Source organism: Mobula birostris, chromosome 5 (genome assembly GCF_030028105.1).
Source record: "Mobula birostris isolate sMobBir1 chromosome 5, sMobBir1.hap1, whole genome shotgun sequence".
NCBI lineage: Eukaryota > Metazoa > Chordata > Chondrichthyes > Myliobatiformes > Myliobatidae > Mobula > Mobula birostris.
This window is the reverse complement of record NC_092374.1, coordinates 1,655,393-1,675,764: the sequence shown is the minus strand read 5'-3', so window position 1 is coordinate 1,675,764 and position 20,372 is coordinate 1,655,393. Positions and strand designations below refer to the sequence as shown.

Sequence of the window (20,372 nt, the reverse complement as noted above, 5' to 3'; positions counted from 1 at the left end):
GTTTGATCAAGTTTGCATAGCCTTCACTTGTACACCCGTGATGACTATAGAGAACTTACTGAAATGACCAAAAGCCTACATTCAGCCAGGCAGAGATGCATTGTTCCTTCTCCTTCTCCTTCCCCTGCCTCGGGAGGCCTAGTCAGCAGGGCTGTCAGCTGACTCCTGGCCATGGCTCTGACATGGGCTCCGTTTTTACAGTGCGTGCTTCAGCACAAGCTCCTGTAAGTGCTGACCACTATGCAGCTTCACCAGCTCCAGCTGATGGGGACATCAGAGGCCCAGCTGCCAGGGTCGTCCATTGTTCATTGTGGACATCCTTTCAGGGCAACACTTCCTGTGGGGGACAGGCTGTCAAGTGAGTACATTGTTAGCATCACCAATCGATTATAAGGCGGAGGGCAGCGAACCCTTGCTGGAGGCTGCCAGCAGCAGAAGGATCCAGACTTGTGCGACATGATGTGTGATGCTCTGTTTCGGTGGGACTTCACCTTGGATGAAGTTGCTGGACCTCTGCATGTTTCCTGTGCACCAAAGCACTGTTAGTACATCTCGAGCACTACTGGCTTGTAGATATAAAGGACCTTGGATGTTTCCTTGTACTTCCAAGTATATTCCCCGTGATGACTGTCTAACGTGTACATCACCACATGTGAATTCACTCACCTGCTGGGTGAGTTCCCAAACCTCACCAAGCCCACATTTTCCACTGCAGACAGAAAGTATGGAGTCGAGCACCACATTTCCACAACTGGCTTGCCAGTCTATGCCTGTGCACATAACTGGATTCAGAAAAGCTGGCCAGTGCAAAGGCTAAGTTTACAAACATGGAACTGCTTGGCATTGTGCACAGGAACTGTGTGGAGGGCTGAAGATATTCAACCTTAGCCCAATGGTGGTTGCTGTCCATGTGCCTTAAGGCAGCCACTGACCCCTTTCGTTCCTGTTCCCACATATTCAAGACATAGCTGGAAAGATTTTTTTCTAAAGTAGACATAGGGGCTACCATCAAGTGAGTGTGCTGAGGACATTCCCAAAACTGCTGTTATAACTCCGTTTGGTCTATTTGTGATTCTGCGCATGCTGCTTGGGCTGAAAAACGCAGCACAGACTTTCCAGAGACTAATGGACTCTGTGTTCGAAGAGGTACAGGAGCCTGAAGACACACACGCTCCAGAACAGCTTCCTCCCGTTCGCCATCAGATTTCTGAATGGACAATGAACCTATGAACGCTACCTCAGAATGTTTTCCTTTCTCTTTGCGCTGTTTAGTTAATTTACTTCTTTTAACGTATACACACATACATGCTATATATATATTTTACAACTATTTGTTATGTATTGCAATGTACTGCTGCTGCAAAACAAATTTCATAACACATGGCAGTGATATTGAACCTGATTCTAATTCATGTACAGGTACAAAGTTAATCTTGTCTACTGTTCATACAGGTCATTTCATTACACCAGTGCATTGAGGGGAAACAGCAATGCAGAATGAAGTGTTTTATCTCCTGCCCACTGAAGGGGAGAAAGAGAGTCTGGTGGTGGGAGGGGCATTTAAATAGGTTGCTTATTTTACCAAGTTGGGGAGAAGTGCAGACAGAGCTCCTGCAGCCAGCCTGAGGCCTACATCAGGGGTGATGTCGCCAGGGTCTTTGTCAGGAAGGGTCGCCCTGTGGTCAGGGTCGGGGGGGGTGTGGGGGTCACCAGGCATTTTGTGGTGTTGCTCGAGATTTCCATTCTCTGCAAAGTCTCTTGTGTTTGTCCCCCTCTGGAACACACGCCCCTCCCATTCACCTGCTCCACATCCTCCACCTTTGCCCTCCCTGCCTCCAGTAACATTGCTGGGTGGTGGTAACTGCCTGTGCCCTGTTTCCACAGGAGGTGAGGAAGCTGAATGACACAGTCAAATACAACCACCCCCTCAGGAAGTTTGTGGACACCATTCTCCGGAAGGTGAGTGGGGGCATTGGGGGGGGGGGATTACTGACTGAGGGGTTGCTTCACCACATTTCCGGAACCGCAGCATTCAACAGAATTACATTAGGGATGAGGATTGAGACATTCCAGGTAGATGTTTGTACCAGAGCTGCTGGCTTTGGGTGAGTGAGATACTGGGAGCTGCTGGCTTTGGGTGGGTGAGGTACTGGGAGCTGCTGGCTTTGGGTGGGTGAGGTACTGGGAGCTGCTGGCTTTGGGTGGGTGAGGTACTGGGAGCTGCTGGCTTTGGGTGGGTGGGATACTGGGAGCTGCTGGCTTTGGGTGAGTGAGATACTGGGAGCTGCTGGCTTTGGGTGGGTGAGGTACTGGGAGCTGCTGGCTTTGGGTGGGTGAGGTACTGGGAGCTGCTGGCTTTGGGTGAGTGAGATACTGGGAGCTGCTGGCTTTGGGTGGGTGAGGTACTGGGAGCTGCTGGCTTTGGGTGGGTGAGGTACTGGGAGCTGCTGGCTTCGGGTGGGTGAGGTACTGGGAGCTGCTGGCTTTGGGTGGGTGAGGTACTGGGAGCTGCTGGCTTCGGGTGGGTGAAGTGCTGGGTAGCTGCTGGTTTTGGGTAGGTGAATTATGGGGAGCTGCTGGTTTTGGATGAGTGAGGTACTGAGAGCTGCTGGTTTTGGGTGGGTAAGATACTGGGAACTGCTGGTTTGGGGTGGGCGAGATACTGGGAGCTGCTGGTTTTGGGTGGGTGAAATACTGGGAGCTGCTGGTTTTGGGTGGGTGAGGAACTGGGAGCTGCTGGTTTTGGGTGGGTGAGATCCTGGGAGCTGCTGGCTTTGGGTGGGTGAGATACTGGGAGCTGCTGGCTTTGGGTGGGTGACGTGCTGGGTAGCTGCTGGTTTTGGTTAGGTGAGTTATGGGGAGCTGCTGGTTTTGGATGAGTGAGGTACTGAGAGCTGCTGGCTTTGGGTGGGTGAGATACTGGGAGCTGCTGGCTTTGGGTGGGTGACGTGCTGGGTAGCTGCTGGTTTTGGTTAGGTGAGTTATGGGGAGCTGCTGGTTTTGGATGAGTGAGGTACTGAGAGCTGCTGGTTTTGGGTGGGTAAGATACTGGGAGCTGCTGGTTTGGGGTGGGTGAGATGCTGGTTTTGGGTGGGTGAGATCCTGCGAGCTGCTGGTTTTGGGTGGGTGAGATCCTGCGAGCTGCTGGCTTTGGGTGGGTGGGATACTGGGAGCTGCTGGCTTTGGGCGGGTGGGATACTGGGAGCTGCTGGCTTTGGGTGAGTGAGATACTGGGAGCTGCTGGCTTTGGGTGGGTGGGATACTGGGAGCTGCTGGCTTTGGGTGGGTGGGATACTGGGAGCTGCTGGCTTTGGGTGGGTGAAGTGCTGGGTAGCTGCTGGTTTTGGATAGGTGAGTTATGGGGAGCTGCTGGTTTTGGATGAGTGAGGTACTGAGAGCTGCTGGTTTTGGGTGGATGGGATACTGGGAGCTGCTGGTTTTGGGTGGGGATGGGCTGAGCTGGTTTGGTTGTAATATACACTGGGAGCAGTTGGTTTGCTGCATTAGTGAGTGCTGCTGTATCTCAGTGCCCCACAGAGTACCAGGAGAGGATGGGCAGGAACATGGATGACTATGAGGACTTTGATGAGAACACAAACACCTACCCGAGTGAAAGGAGCTTGGTGAAGTTGCACAAACAGGTGCGTGACTGATGGGTGGTCACTGCTGTCACCCAGTCTGTGGGTGGGACTTCATAAGTGGGTGGTGATGGGGGGGGGGGGAGGTCACAATGTGTGGGTGGGGACAGGGGTCACAACGTGGTGGAGGGTGTGAATTCTCCCTGCCCTCATTCCGTGTGTGTCTGTAGGTGATATACGCTGTACAGCGATACCAGCGGACCCGGGTACAGTGGGGCATGCTGCTGGGACAGGCGTTCCACCTGGAGGACGTGGCACGGAACCAGAGCAGCTCCAGCCGACACTTTGTCCCGGGATTCCAGAACTGCGAGTCCAGGGGCTGGTTCACCCACTACATCTACACCCCCCGTGTCGGTGAGTCACCCGCGTCGTCTACACCCCCCCCGTGTCAGTAAGTCACCCCCTACGTCTGCACCCCCCCCCCGTGTCGGTGAGTCACCCCCTACGTCTGCACCCCCCCCGTGTCAGTGAGTCACCCCCTACGTCTGCACCCCCCCGTGTCAGTGAGTCACCCCCTACGTCTGCACCCCCCTGTGTCAGTGAGTCACCTCCTACGTCTGCACCCCCCCCGTGTCAGTGAGTCACCCCCTACGTCTGCACCCCCCCCGTGTCAGTGAGTCACCCCCTACGTCTGCACCCCCCCCCCCGTGTCAGTGAGTCACCCCCTACGTCTACACCCCCTCCCGTGTCGGTGAGTCGCCCCCTACGTCTATACTCCCCCCCCGTGTCGGTGAGTCACCCGCGTCGTCTACACCCCCCCCCCAATGTTGGTGAGTCACCCCCTACGTCTACACCCCCCTCCCAATGTTGGTGAGTCACCCCCTATGTCTACACCCCCCCCCCCCGTGTCGGTGAGTCACCCCCTACGTCTACACCCCCCCCCCCGTGTCGGTGAGTCACCCCCTACGTCTACACCCCCCCCCCCGTGTCGGTGAGTCACCCCCTACGTCTATACTCCCCCCCCCCCCCCCCCCCCGTGTCGGTGAGTCACCCCCGTCGTCTACACCTCCCTCCCCCCCCGTGTCGGTGAGTCACCCCTGTCGTCTACACCCCCCCCCCCCCGTGTCGGGTGAGTCACCCACGTCGTCTACACCTCCCTCTCCCCCCCGTGTCGGGTGAGTCACCCACGTCGTCTACACCCTCCCCCCGTGTCGGTGAGTCACCCACGTCGTCTACACCCTCCCCCCGTGTCGGTGAGTCGCCCCCTACGTCTATACTCCCCCCCCGTGTCGGTGAGTCACCCGCGTCGTCTACACCCCCCCCCCAATGTTGGTGAGTCACCCCCTACGTCTACACCCCCCTCCCAATGTTGGTGAGTCACCCCCTATGTCTACACCCCCCCCCCCCCCGTGTCGGTGAGTCACCCCCTACGTCTACACCCCCCCCCCGTGTCGGTGAGTCACCCCCTACGTCTACACCCCCCCCCCCCCGTGTCGGTGAGTCACCCCCTACGTCTACACCCCCCCCCCCCGTGTCGGTGAGTCACCCCCTACGTCTACACCCCCCCCCCCCGTGTCGGTGAGTCACCCCCTACGTCTATACTCCCCCCCCCCCCCCCATGTCGGTGAGTCACCCCCGTCGTCTACACCTCCCTCCCCCCCGTGTCGGTGAGTCACCCCCGTCGTCTACACCCCCCCCCCCCCCGTGTCGGGTGAGTCACCCACGTCGTCTACACCCCCCCCCCCCACCGTGTCGGTGAGTCACCCACGTCGTCTACACCTCCCTCTCCCCCCCGTGTCGGGTGAGTCACCCCTGTCGTCTACACCCCCCCCCCCCACCGTGTCGGTGAGTCACCCACGTCGTCTACACCCCCCCCCCCATGTTGGTGAGTCACCCCTGACGTCTGCACCCCCCCCCCCGTGTCGGTGAGTCACTGCAACCTGGTCTGACCCCTGGCCATCGACCCTTGACCCTCATCCCTCACCACCAGACTTGGCTCCAGATCCCCTGTTGAACTCACAGCCCCTCCCAACCATGTGACCCCTGTTTACTGTGCTCCTCTCCCAAGTCGTCTGTCCCCCCACCCCCGAACACGTAACCTCTGCAGTTCTGACAATGCCTGACCCTGGTGACACCTCCCCCCCCGTGCCGTGCATGACGTGTGATGTGCCTTTCCCTGCAGAGTGGTACTGGGAGTGTGTGCTTCGCGGATGGTGTTACCGAGCCCTGGCTCTGGTGCTGGCTGCCTTCTCGGTGCTGGTGGTCTGGTCTGAGTGCAGCTTCTTCAGTACCAACCCCGTCCTCTCACCCTTCGCCATCTTTATCAGCCTGGCCCAGTCCACCTACAACTACCTGCACATTCAGGTCAGTGCCGTGGGATGGGAGAGTTGCGTTTATCTGTTTATCGAGATGCAACACAGGACGGGCCCTTCGAGCTAGGAGAGGGTGTCGTGGTGGATGGGGTGTGTTTATTTATCGAGATACAACACAAGACAGGCCCTTTGAGCTGCGTCACCCAACAAGTCACATTTTAACCCTAGCCTCATCACGGGTCAATTTACAATGACCAATTAGCCTACTAACCAAACGTCTCTGGGCTGCTGCACCCAGAGGAACCCTGCCTGGTCATGGAGAGAATCCCCTGTACGGACAGCAGTGGGATTGAACCTGGCTGGCCAGAGGGCTGGGTGTGGAGAGGTGTTTCACGGCAAACCCGGTCGTTGTCGGTGGGCTTTGCAGGAGTGGTGGGTGGAGGTCAGGGGTCAGACTCTGATGTTGCCCCCTCTCCTCTCCCCATCAGATGGCCTGTTTCCTCAGCATCTCCTTCCTGAGCATTTGTGTCTACTGGACAGTGTTCCGCATTCGGGTATTTAACTACTACTACCTGGCTGCTCACCACCAGACTGACGCCTACAGCCTGCTCTTCAGTGGCATGTGAGTGTGTGGGGGGGGGTGGACAGGGGAATCGCTGACCCCTCTGGCTCTAACCGTGTCTCCCTCCTCTCCGGCCCCACCCCCCCACTCCCCAGAGCGGCTCCTGGCAGCCTTCTGTGTTTGCCTTTACCAATGACCTGTCCAGCTGTAACATGACGTGTAATTCCTGTACTTGCTGCCCTGTCCCCCGCGGTCTCTCTTCTACAGCATTGCCCAGAACTCTCTGCAAGTCCTGCCCTGGTTATTCTTCCCAAAGTGCAACGCTACGCACTTTGTCATGCTCATTCAGTACAGAACCAGGCCTATCAGGTACAGAACCAAACCGAACAAGATTCACATCTGAGCCAGTCCTCTCTTCCCACTTTTTGCCTATTTCCCTCCAAACCTTTCCTGTCCAAGTACTTTTAAAAAGTTGTTAATGTACCTGCCTCTGGCAGCTGGTTCGATATACAGATCACCCTCTGAATGAAAACATTGCCCCCCGGTTTCCTGTTCAATCTTTTCTCTCTCACTTTAATCCCATCTCCTCTAGTTCTTCATTACTCAACCGAGGAAAAAAGGCTGTGCATTCACCTTCATTCACCTCTCCTCCAGTGAATAAAGTCCTAACTTGCTCAACCTCTTTCCCATGAGTCCAAGCAATATCTTTGTAAATCTCCTCTGCACTGTTTCCAACTTACTTATCTTTCCTATTTCAGGGTGACCAAAGTGAACATCTTGTACAACCTCACAACTCAGTGTCCTGACCGGAGAAGTCCACATGCCAAAATCCTCCTGCCGAACCCTAACCCTGTTTACCTGTACAACCACTTTCAAGGAGCCAGTACTTATATTCCAAGATCCCTTGATTCTGCAAAACTCCCCAGAGCCCAACAATTCATCATTAAAGTCCTACCTTCATTTGCCTTCCGAAAGTTCAATACCCCACTTAAATCACAAACAAGAGAAAATCTGCAGGTGCTTAAGGGTCTTGGCCCGAGACATCGACTGAACTCTTCTTTTTTTCCCCCCTAGATGCTGCCTGACCTGTTGAGTATGTTGTGTATGACACCTCAATTAAACTCCATTTCCCATTCCTTGGATCATTAACCCAGCAGATGGACATCCCTCAGTAAATCCTGAAAATCATCTTCACTGTCAATAACAAATAGCATTTAGCCCTGAGGAACATTTCTCTGAATTAAATTCCATCTGCTGTTCCCTCACCTACTGTCCCAGTTCATCTGGAATCTGCTGCAATTACAGATATCCTTCTTCACCGTCTATTGGACCAGAAATGCCCTCCTCTTTCCAACCAACCCCTCCTCCATCTGGGCAGCAAGCTGCTGAATGGTGTGATGTTTCTGACAAGCCTAGCCCGGGACCCCTGACTTGTGACCCTGTTGCTTTGCAGGCTGTTCTGTCGACTGACCCCACCGCTGTGTCTCAACTTCCTGGGGTTGATCCACATGGATTCTGCAATCTCTCACCAGGCCCGCGAGCAGACGGCGTACACGTCGGTGAGAGGGCAGAGAGGGGCCAGGCAGGGAATGCCTCAGTGAGGGGGTGGAAGAGTGAGCTTGGACAGGGCGTGGGAGGGAGTCCCCGTGTACGGGGAGAAGGGCTCAGTTTGTGTACGAGAGGGGGCGGGGTTAGCCTGTGTACGGGGAGGGGACAGTGTGTATGGGTTTTCCCTGTGTATGGGGAGGGTGGGCAGTGGTTTGTATACGGGATTTCCTTGTGTACGAGGGGGGGTGGGGTTTCTCTGTGTACGGGGGAGGGATCAGGGTTTGTGTACGGGATTTCCCTGTGTACGGGGAGGGGTGAGTTTTCCTTGTGTGCGGGGAGGGGTGGGGTTTCCTGTGTATGAAGAGGGGTGGGGTTTCCTGTGTATGGGGAGGGGTGGGGTTTCCTGTGTGCGGGGAGGGGTGGGGTTTTCCTGTGTATGAAGAGAGGTGGGGTTTCCCTGTGTATGAAGAGGGGTGGGGTTTCTCTGTGTATGAAGAGGGGTGGGGTTTCCTGTGTATGAAGAGGGGTGGGGTTTCCTGTGTATGGGGAGGGGGTGGGGTTTCCCTGTGTATGAAGAGGGGTGGGGTTTTCCTGTGTACGAAGAGGGGGTGGGGTTTCCCTGTGTACGGGGAGGGGTGGGGTTTCCCTGTGTATGAAGAGGGGTGGGGTTTCCCTGTGTAGGAAGAGGGGTGGGGTTTCCCTGTGTACGAAGAGGGGTGGGGTTTCCTTGTGTACGGGGAAGAGATCTCAGGACATAAGAGCAGAATTAGGCCATTCATCCCATCGAGTCTGCTCCACCATTCCATCATGGCTGATCCCAGATCCCGCTCAGCCCCATACACCTGTCTTCTCACCATATCCTTTGATGCCCTGACTGATCAGGAAACAATCAACTTCTGCCTTAGATATACCCACGGACTTGGCCTCCACTGCATTCCACAGATTCACTACTCTCTGGCTAAAAAAAAATTCCTCCTTACTTCTCTTCTAAAGGGTTGCCCCTCAGTTTTGAGGCTGTGCCCCTAGTTCTGGATACCCCCACCACAGGAAACATCCTCCCCACATCCACCCGATCTAGTCCTGTCAACAATTGGTAGGTTTCAATAAGTACAGGCCCAAAGTTGCCAAACGCTCTCATACGTTAACCCCTTCATTCCGGAATCATCCCTGTGAACCTCCGCTGGACTCTCTCCAATGACAACACATCCTTTCTGAGATAGGGGCCCCAAAACTATTGACGAAACTCTAAGGGTAGCCTGACCAGTGTCTTATAAAGGCTCAACATTATCTCATTGCATTTATATTCTATTCCTTTTGAAATAAATGCCAACATTGCATTTGCCTTCTTTACCACAGACTCACCCTGTAAATTAACCTCCTGGTAGTCTTGCACAAGGACTCCTTTCTTTCTTTATCAGTCTTTTTATTAATTTTTTAAAAAGTACATATATACCAACAAGAGGAGAATTATCTCAAATATCTATATCGATAACAATACACGTAAAAGGTAAAATAAGCATTGTCAAGATCATACATAGTATTAATCTAATAGTATATCATAAAAATAAGATAATTCTCCTCTTATCATTTCATAAAAAGAAAAAAGATAAACTTTTATAACTTTTATATACATTAAAAAAACACTATTCTCTATAAACAAAAAACAAAAAAAAGAAAAGAGAGAAAAAAAAGGGACTGGGCAGCTCACACTGAGAGTAAAAGCAAGAAGAAGGAGAAACTTTCTGATCAAATCCAAAGTTTCGAGAAGGTAACTGGAAGAGCAATAAATCAAACCATATGAAAATATTGAATAAAAGGTCGTCAGGTTTCTTCAAATTTAAAGGATGTATCAAACGTTCAACTTCTTATTTTCTCTAAATTTAGACAGGACATAATGGAGGTAAGCCAATAAAAAACAGTAGGTGGATTAGAGTCTGTAGCATTAAATCTCCACTGAGGTGCATTCCGTATATTATCAGGGAACTTCAGTATTAGTTTCGTGGGCACATGATCCGACAACGCAATAGCGTCATACGTACAGTCAGCAACAAAAGGCACCAGTTGTGTATCCAATAAAAAATAATCAGTTCTTGAATATTTATGATATACATGTGGGGGGAAAAAAGAAAAATCCTTATCTTTAGGGTGGAGAAATCTCCAAATATTGACCAAACCATGTGAGGTACCTTATCAAGTACCTTCTGAAAATCCAGGTAAACGATATCCACTTCCTCTCCTTTGTCCACCTTACTTGTTACTTCCTCGAACAACTCTAACAGATTTGTCAGGCAAGATTTCCCTTCACAGAAACCATGCTGACTTTGACTGTTATCATTAGTCTCCAAGTACCTCGAAACCTCGTCTTTAATAATAGACTCCACCATTTTCCCACCCACTGAGGTTAGGTGAACTGGCCTATAATTTCCTTTCTTTTGCCTTCCTCCTTCTTAAAGAGTGAAGTGACATTGCAATCTTCCAGTCCTCCGGGACCATGCCTGAATCAAATGATTCTTGAAAGGTTATGACCAATGCATCCACTGTTTCTTCAGCAACCTCTCTCAACTCTGGGGTGTAGTCCATCTGGCCCAGGTAACTTTATCCACTTTAACCGCCACAGTTGCCTACCCCTGCCATTTGAGAACAACTTTCTCTGTGAGACATATCTATCCTGTGTCTTGTGATTCATCCCCAGAACCTTCAGCCATCTCTGCTCTGCCGTCATCCCCGCCAGTATCCCCTTCCAGTCCACTTTGGCAAGCTCCTCTGTCATGCCTCTGTAATTCCATTGCAATATGGATGCATGTGCTTTATGCTTCTCCCTCTCAAATTGCAGCATGAATTCAATCATCACTGTCTCCTAATGGTCCCTTTACGTTGCGTTACGTTGTATGGGTTATTACAGAACAGCCAATGTAAGATAGCCTTTCCCCGAGTAGGGATGGGGGCTGGGTTTGTGTATGGGGAGGGGGTAGGGGTTGAGGGTTCCTGAGCTGGTGGCTGCCACTGACCACTTGTTTGCCACAGATCATGGGCTCGATGAAAGTGATACCGTTCATCGCAGATGGCTTCTACATCTACTACCCCATGTTGGTGCTGATCCTCTGTATCGCCACATACTTCAGGTATGCTGGACCGACCGATCTCTCCCCCCTGCCCACACCCTCTCCCCGATCCGACAGCGTGCTTCCGGTCACCGGGTTACCTGCACTGTGTGGCTCTTCACTAGATCTTACTGACCTTGAATGGCAGCCGGGAATGAGGTGGCAGATTGTGGAATCCCAGGACTCTCTAGATATCCTGGCATGTTCAGCTCAGCCTGCACCTCAGTGCTGAGGAAAGTATCCATTTGCAGTGTTCCAGGACACCCTCCCACCTCACCCCGTCCACAACCCTCCAGTGCAGTCCCACCTTTCCAAAACACTATCCTTCACTCCACACAGTCTCCATGCTTTCTTTCATAGCCCTGGTCACGTGTGTCTTCTTAACAACACACACAAAATGCTGCAGGGATTCAGCAGGTCAGATAGTATCAGTGGAAATGAGTACAGTCAGTGTCTCAGGCCGAGACCCCTCATCAGAACGAGGAAAAAAAGCTTTCCACACTGTCCGCCGTCTCCCACTGGGAGACTCAAGACCACTGTGGAGATGCAATATTTCCTGTTACCCCAGAAGAAGTCCACTGACTTCCTCTGCATTCTCACGACAAAGGGGGTAAGTGGGGCCAAGGCAACCATCCAGTCACCTCCAAAGTATTTCACAAACTTTATGAAGCAGTCTTTCCTCGATTTCTCTCAGCTGAATCAGAATGGCTCCCTACTGTGTCTGACCCAGGGAGTGTGTGATGGGACAGTGTAGAGGGAGCTTCACTCAATCTGACCCTGGGAGTGTGTGATGGGACGGTGTGGAGGGAGCTTCACTCTGTGTCTGACCCCTTTTTTAACAAAATATCTTTATTGCAAATTCAGTGCTACAACTATATATAAACCAGTGACTAACCCAATTACTACACAACTACTAGGTTAACGACATTAAACTATAATGTTCCCTTCTCTGTCACTGTTAGCGCTAATCCCCCATGGAGCCCAACGGCCTGGTACACCTCTATGGTCGGCGTGGACAGCGTGTGTTCCCTCTCAATGGTTACCTGGCATACTCCCTGCACATTGCCAGCCAGTCTGCCTAGGCAGACCCCTCCAACACATTTCCAGGACCCACGCATAGCTGTTTTCACCAGCCTCAGGAGCAAGTTGACAGAGACATCCTCATCCCTCCATGCCCCCCTCCTTACTGGATGACCAGGTGGGGCTAAAATTCTAGAGTAGGTTACATGGTCGGCATATCATTGTGGGCTGAAGGGCCTATTATGTGCTGTAAATTTCTGTGTTCTAAAATGTAACCAGAAGGTGAGAAGCAGCCCTCGCAGGTACGCAAAAAGGGACTGCAGCCTCACACACTCCATGTACATGTGGTACACGGTCTCCTCCAGCCCATAGAAGTGACGTGCAGCTGGGAGATCCGTGTACAAACTAAAGAATTAATTACAAGGCACCACTCTACGTACCAGCATCCACCCCAGATCCTCAAGGTGCATGGGAAGAGCCCCCTCGTAAAGGGACTTCCACTGGGGACCCCCCTCACCTCCAGGTGGAAAGACCGACCACCATGGCGTGTCAGGACGGTGGACGGGGCTAGGAAGTGGAGGGTGTGGAGCAGCAGCCCATACAGGTAGCTCCTGCTTGCTTCCCGAAATGGGATTGTGGGTGTCGAGGAGAGACGGCTCAAGTTGTGTGGGCTCAGCTCTCGGATAAGATTGCAGGTTCTGGCCCGACAGCCAGCTCCGGCGGTGCAGAGGTGAGCCCAACTGGAGTCGTTCCACACCTGAGCCACCCTTCCTCCGTGGCTCACTCACCCATCACACTCCAAGGGTCAGACAGAGTGAAGCTCCCTCCACACCGTCCCATCACACACTCCCAGGGTCAGACACACAGTGTAACTCCCTCTACACCGTCCCATCACACACTCCCGGGGTCAGACAGAGTGAAACTCCCTCCACACTGTTCCATCACACTCCCGGGGTCAGACAGAGTGAAGCTCCTTCCACACCGTCCCATCACACACTCCCAGGGTCAGACAGAGTGAAACTCCCTCAACACTGTTCCATTGCACACTCCCAGGGTCAGACAGAGTGAAGCTCCCTCTACACTGTCTCGTCACACACTCCCAGGGTCAGACACAGAGTGAAGCTCCCTCCACACCATCCCATCACACACTCCCGGGGTCAGACACGGGGTGAAGCTCCCTCTACACTCCCATCACACACTCCCGGGGTCAGACACAGAGTGAAGCTCCCTCTACACCGTCCCATCACCCCATCACACACTCCCGGGGTCAGACACACAGACTCCTGGGGTCAGACACAGAGTGGAGCTCCCTCTACACTGTCCCACCACACACTCCCGGGGTCAGACTTTGACTAACGTCTGTGAAAGTGACAAGGCCATTCACTTTGGGAGGGCTAATTTGAGTAATGCACACAGGCAATGAGTTACTGGGACCTTGGGGGGGACTGAGGAATGGGATGCACATCTCACAGACTCTGAAAGATGCAGCATCGGGAGATGAGCATTTACGACACAAACATGAGAAAATCTGCAAATGCTGGAAATCCAAAGCAAGACACACAGAAAATGCTGGGGGAGCTCAGCAGGTCAGGCAGCATCTGTGGAAAAGAGTAAATCTGTGGCCGTTCCTTCACCGTCACTGGGTCGCTACCCTGGAACTTTTCCCTGACACCTCACAGGACTAAAGTGCATCGAGAAGGCAGCTACTGCCACTGTAAGGCAATGAGGGGCGGGTAATTCAGAACTGGCTCTGACCGTGAAGGGCACCTTAAAAACAGTAGAGTAGGTGACTCTGACCGTTTCTCCCCAACAGCCTCGGTACTCGCTGCCTGAATCTCCTTGGGTTCCAACAGTTCATGGGAGACAACGAGATGACCTCTGACCTTGTGGATGAAGGAAAGGAGCTGATTAAAAGAGGTGAATGATGTTTGAGACTTGGCGAAGTGGCTGTATGGATGGTAGTTACCGATATGGTTTACTGGACAGACTGACTCACTGTGTGATGCCAGGGCAGCAACTGATGTAGCTGGTAACTCGGCTCCCTCACGCCCAGTTACTCAGGGTCAATTCCCACCCTGCTGTTGTTGTGTGGACTTTGTGCAAACTGTGGGTGCTCCAGTTTCTAAAGACAGAGGCTGAGGCTGGCATGTTAGCTAGCTGCTTTGAGTTCTGCCTGATGTGAGTGAATGGTGGAATGGTGGGGGGGAGGTGACTAGTATGAGATCAGTGAAGCAGACGCGATGGGCCAAAGGACCTGTTTTCGTGCTGAATGAGTACAAACTGCTTACACAGCTCGACACAGTAGGCGTTGGTTTCCCTTGGCTGAGGTGTCCAGGATCAGGAGATATAAAATTCCCTCACACCAATGTTCCAAAGATTGCTCTATTTTTATTTAGAGATGGAGTGTGGAACAGAACGAACCGGCCCAACAAGGCCACTGATCTAACCCTAGCCTAATCACAGGATGATTTACAATGGCCAGTTAACCTACTAGCCGGTACCTGTTTGGAATGAGCAAAGAAACTGGAGCACCCAGAGGAAACCCACGCATTCACGTAAAGAAGGTATAAACTCCCGAGCTGTAATCGCGACACGCTACTGTGGCACCCCAGGGTGTACAGGTTAGGGTTAGTAGGTTATGTTGGTCATAGACTCAAACAACATATTTCACTGTATGTTTTAATGTTTTGATATACATGTGACAAGCAAAGACATAGGAACAGAATTAGGCTATTCAGCCCATCGAGTCTGTTCCACCATTTCACCATGGCTGATTTATTAACTCCCTCAACCCCATTCTCCTGCCTTCTCCCCATAACTTCTGATGCCCAGACTAATCAGGAACCTGTGGACCTTTAAATATACCCAATAACTTAACACTGAGGCGACCAATTCCACAGATTCACCACTCTCTGGCTAAAGAAATTCCTCCGCATCTGTTCTTAGTAAATATCCTTCTGTTCTGAGGCTGTGTCAATAGACAATAGGTGCAGGAGTAGGCCATTCGGCCCTTCTAGCCAGCACCGCCATTCACTGTGATCATGGCTGATCATCTACAATCAGTACCCCGTTCCTGCCTTCTCCCCATATCCCTTGACTCCACTATCATTAAGAGCTCTATCTAACTCTTTCTTGAAAGAATCCAGAGGATTGGCCTCCACTGCCTTCTGAGGCAGAGCATTCTACAGATCCACCACTCTCTGGGTGAAAAAGTTTTTCCTCAACTCTGTTCTAAATGGCCTACCCCTTATTCTTAAACTGTGGCCTCTGGTTCTGGACTCCCCCAACATCAGGAACATGTCTCCTGCCTCTGGTGTGTCCAATCCTTTAATAATCTTATATGTTTCAATCAGATCCCCTCTCATCCTTTTAAATTCCAGAGTATACAAGCCCAGTCACTCCAACCTTTCAACATATGACAGTCCCGCCATCCCGGGAATTAACCTCGTGAACCTGCGCTGCACTCCTTCCTGAAATTTGGAGACCAAAACTGTACACAATACTCCAGGTGTGGTCTCACCAGGGTCCTGTACAACTGCAGAAGGACCTCTTTGCTCCTATATTCAACTCTGGTCCTCTGGTCCGAGACTCCACCGCTATGGGGAAACATCCTCTCCACATCTACTCTATTGAGGCCTTTCAATATTCAATAGGTTTCATTGAGGTCCCCCCTCATTCTCCTAAACTCCAGCGAGTACAGGCCCTGAGTCCTCGTACGTGAAGCCTTTCATTCTGTGAATGACTCTGTTGTTCCTCCTCTGGAGCCTCTCCAATGCCAACACATCATTCCTTAGCTAAGGTACCCAGATCTGTTCACAATCCTCCAGGTGAGGCCTCACCACTGCCTTCCAAGGTCTCAGCATTACATCCTAGCTTTTATATTCTAGTCCACTCGAAATGAATACTAACATTGCATTTGCCTTCCTCACCACAGACTCGACCTGCAAGTTAACTTTTAGGGAATCCTGCACAAGTCCCAAGTCCCTTTACATCTCTGGTTCATGAATTTTCTCCGTTTAGAAAATAGTCTACACCTTTATTCCTCTACCAATGTGCATGACCGTGCAGTTCCTGATACACTATTCCATCTGCAAATTATCTGCCTAATCTGTCTAAATCTTCTGCAGACTCAACACTACCTGTCCCTCCACCTATCTTTGTATTGCCCGCAAAGCCATCTCTAATCTGTGTGTTAGCAGCAAGGAGATTTTTTCACGGGTGAAAATGGCAAATATGAGTGGGCATAATGTTAAGGTGATTGAATGAAAGTATAAGGCAGATGTCAGAGCTGAGTTTTTTTACAGAGTGGGTGCCTGGAATGCCCTGCCAGGGGTGCTGTTTGGGGCATTTAAACAAATCCTAGATGGGTGATAGAAAAATGGAGGGGCTACGTGGGATGGAATGGTTAGGTTAAAAAGTTGGCAGAACAAAGTTAAAGATCAAGGTAAATTTATTATCAAAGTACGTGCATGTCATCATATTCAACCCTGAAATTCATTTTCTTGTGGGCATACTCAATAAGTCTATAAAAGAATAATAACCATAATAGAAAACAGCATTCAACCAGTGTGCAAAAGACATCAAAGTGTGCAAATACAAAAATAAAGAAATAATAATAATAAATAAACAATAAAATATTGAGAACATTAGGTGAAGAGTCCTTGAAAATGAGTCCATAGATTGTGGGAACATTTGAATGATGGGGCAAGTGGATTTGAGTGAAGCTATCCCCCTTTGTTCAAGAGCTTGATGGCAGATGGGTAATAATTTGCTGAGAATGGTGGTGTAGGTCCTGAAGCTCCTGTACCTTCCTGCTGCCAGCAGCGTGGCCTGGGTAATGGATGCTGCTTTCCTGCAACGACACTGTGTAGATGCACTCAGTTGTGGGGAGGGCCTCACCTGTGATGGACTGGGCCATACCCACTACTACTGGTCAGATTTTCCACTATTGTTTGCATCGTGAGCAGAAGGGCCTGTACTCTGCTGTGATGTTCTGTTCCACCTTACCGGGACTGGAGAGCTTCAGTTGTAAGGAGAGACTGGACGGGCTAGAACACTTCTCCCTGGAGTGTCTGAGGCTGAGGGGTGACCTTAGAAAAAGGTATAAAATCATGAGGAGCATAGAAAAGATGACTTTCCCCCAGGGTAGGCATCCAAACCTGGAAGGCATTGGTTAACATGGGAGGAGCAAGTTAAACACTTTCCACAGAGGGTGGTGGGTATACGGAATTACCTTCCGAAGAGGGTGGCAGAGGTTGGTGCAATTACAACATTAAAACAAACGTGTCTGTTCCAGAGAAGAGGAAGCGTCAACGACAGGAGGAGGGGACGACACGACGCAGAGTGAGTGACCCCTGCCCCTGAAGCCCTGCCATTCCCCACATCCTCCACTCGCTGAGTGAGTGACCCCTGCTGTTCCCCACATCCTCCACTCGCTGAGTGAGTGACCCCTGCTGTTCCCCACATCCTCCACTCGCTGAGTGAGTGACCCCTGCTGTTCCCCACATCCTCCTCCCTCTCCCAGTTCCCTCACATTCTCCTCCATTTGCAGAGTGAGTGACCCCTGCCCTGAACCCCTGTGGTTTCCCCACATTCTCCTCTCCCACTTGCCCTGCATCCTCCTCGACTCGCTGAGTGAGTGACACCAGCCCTGTCCCCTGCCGTTCCCCCACATCCTTCTCCCTCTCCCACTCGCCATTCACCACCTCTCGCTCTCTCGCTGTTCATCGACCACTGCCTCTCTCCAGGTCTGGAAGGAACGTTACGGGAGCCAGAACTCTGAACCAATGAGGAATCGCAACCATTCTGACTCCCCAGACTCGTCGCTGACCCCAGCCCGGGGTGAGTAAGAGCTCCTCTACCTTCCCTCCCTCCCCCCTCCCCCTCAACCCTCCTCCCCCCCTCAACCCTCCTCCCCCCCTCAACCCTCCTCCCCCCCTCAACCCTCCTCCCCCCCTCAACCCTCCTCCCCCCCCTCAACCCTCCTCCCCCCCCTCAACCCTCCTCCCCCCCTCAACCCTCCTCCCCCCCCTCAACCCTCCTTCCCCCCCAACCCTTCTCCCTCCCTCCCCCCCAACCCTTCTCCCTCCCTCCCCCCCAACCCTTCTCCCTCCCTCCCCCCCAACCCTTCTCCCTCCCTCCCCCCCAACCCTTCTCCCTCCCTCCCCCCCAACCCTTCTCCCTCCCTCCCCCCCAACCCTTCTCCCTCCCTCCCCCCCAACCCTTCTCCCTCCCTCCCCCCCAACCCTTCTCCCTCCCTCCCCCCCAACCCTTCTCCCTCCCTCCCCCCCAACCCTTCTCCCTCCCTCCCCCCCAACCCTTCTCCCTCCCTCCCCCCCAACCCTTCTCCCTCCCTCCCCCCCAACCCTTCTCCCTCCCTCCCCCCCAACCCTTCTCCCTCCCTCCCCCTCAACCCTTCTCCCTCCCTCCCCCTCAACCCTTCTCCCTCCCTCCCCCTCAACCCTCCTCCCCCCCTCCCCCTCAACCCTCCTCCCCCCCTCCCCCTCAACCCTCCTCCCTCCCTCCCCCTCAACCCTCCTCCCTCCCTCCCCCTCAACCCTTCTCCCTCCCTCCCCCCTCCCCCTGTGCAATTGCCCTGACTATGGTGTCTCTACAGCAACCCCCCAGCGAGATTCGGACCGGACGGAGCTGCTGCCGGATTCGGACTGCACGGATTTCGCTGCTGACCCTATTGCCGACAGTGAGCCGAACGCCCAACCGGGCAGGTAGGGTCCGGAAGGTGGGGCGACAACGCAGGGGGAGGGGACGAGCTGGGCGTGCGAGGGCTGGCAGGTGGGGTGAGGAAGGGTGTATGACCCTCAGCACAGAATTAGATGTGAGTGGTGCTGCTGTCTGCTAATTAATGTCTCTCCCCAACCCTCTTCCTTCCTTCCACCCTCACCTGCCACTGGCCTTCTCTCCTTCCCTCCCGCACTCCCACCCTGCTCTCTCCCCCTTCCCCGGCAGGTACCAGCCGATGGGGAGGTATCTATCCATGTCCCGCAGCAGGATTTTCGATGATGTTTGAGTATTGGTCCCCTTGCCTGGAACCCCAACATGTCCGGTTCTTGTGGGTGACTCCATTCCACCACCCTACCCAATCCTACCCCACCTTCCCTCTCCCCACACATTCCCCCATCATCTCCCACCCCACCCTCAACCTCGCCGTGAGACTGTTGTCTTCAACACTACTTGAGTGATTGGACGTTTCCTACTGCTGGTGGAAGGGTTTCAGCCGAATTCGGGATGACTCCTCCCCCAACAGCATGTCACTGACCTGCCTGGACCAGAGGGAATCCCCAGTCCGTGTGGCCAGCGGCAGGCCGCCTCGTTCCTGCCTGTGTGCTGCACTTTCTTGCTGTGGAATGTAGGGGTTACGTTGGCTTGTGCTGTGATTATTGTATTCGTAGCCCTGATGTAAAGAATCACTGTAATTTATTGGGTGTCTAATAAATGGCTGACTGTTTCCTGTGCTTCCTTTAGCTTTACTATTGTCTAGCATACTGTTCAAGGTAAATTTATTGCCAACATTCATTATGTCACCATATGCATTCATTTTCTTGCAGACATACTCAATAAATCCAATTAGAATAATAACCATAATGGGATCAATGAGAGACCACACCAGCATGGGTGTACAACCAGTGAATTGAATCAACTTTATTTTTTACATCCCTCACATATGTGAGGAATAAAAATCTTTATTATGTCTGTCTAAATGTGCAATCGTAGTAATTTATAATAAATAGTATGTAGAACAGACACTTAATAATACAATTGAACATAGAAATACAATTGTTTCAGCATGAATTAATCAGTCTGATGTCCTGGTGGAAGAAGCTGTCCCGGAGCCTGTTGGTCCTGGCTTTTATGCTGTGGTACCGTTTCCCAGATGGTAGCAGCTGGAACAGTTTGTGGTTGGAGTAACTTGGGTCCCCAGTGATCCTTCGGGCCCTTTTTTCACACCTGTCTTTGTAAATGTTCTGGATCATGGGAAGTTCACAACTAGAGATGTGCTGGGCTGTCCGCACCACTCTCTGCAGAGTCCTGTGATTAAGGGAAGTACAGTTCCCATACCAGGCAGTGATGCAGCCAGTCAGGATGCTCTCAATTGTGCCCCTGTAGAAAGTTCTTAGGATTTGGGGGCCCATAGCAAACTTCCTCAAACGTCTGGGTGAAAAAGGTGCTGTTGTGCATTTTTCACCGCAGAGCTGGTGTGTACAGACCACCTGAGATCCTCGGTGATGTGGAT

General features: G+C 52.2%; 1 protein-coding gene across 4 annotated transcripts in view; it reads left to right on the top strand.

Annotated features, from left to right (window-relative positions):
* The window catches only part of lmbrd2b (LMBR1 domain containing 2b), a 43,670-nt gene extending 23,889 nt beyond the window's left edge, over positions 1-19,781 (top strand). For 2 of the 4 annotated variants that reach the window (XM_072257464.1, XM_072257466.1), the window contains exons 7-18: positions 1,885-1,959; positions 3,528-3,641; positions 3,809-3,992; positions 5,761-5,942; positions 6,379-6,512; positions 7,906-8,011; positions 11,025-11,122; positions 13,935-14,038; positions 17,418-17,464; positions 17,869-17,962; positions 18,738-18,846; positions 19,088-19,586. In XM_072257464.1, the coding sequence (XP_072113565.1) occupies positions 1,885-1,959; positions 3,528-3,641; positions 3,809-3,992; positions 5,761-5,942; positions 6,379-6,512; positions 7,906-8,011; positions 11,025-11,122; positions 13,935-14,038; positions 17,418-17,464; positions 17,869-17,962; positions 18,738-18,846; positions 19,088-19,148 (1,308 nt within the window). In that variant the 3' untranslated portion in view covers positions 19,149-19,586. Of the gene's footprint in view, positions 1-1,884; positions 1,960-3,527; positions 3,642-3,808; positions 3,993-5,760; positions 5,943-6,378; positions 6,513-7,905; positions 8,012-11,024; positions 11,123-13,934; positions 14,039-14,517; positions 14,686-17,417; positions 17,465-17,868; positions 17,963-18,737; positions 18,847-19,087; positions 19,587-19,686 lie in introns of those variants that run through there. The other 2 variants (XM_072257465.1, XR_011885956.1) reach the window with 2 other exon arrangements.
* The last annotated feature ends 591 nt before the right edge of the window (positions 19,782-20,372 follow it).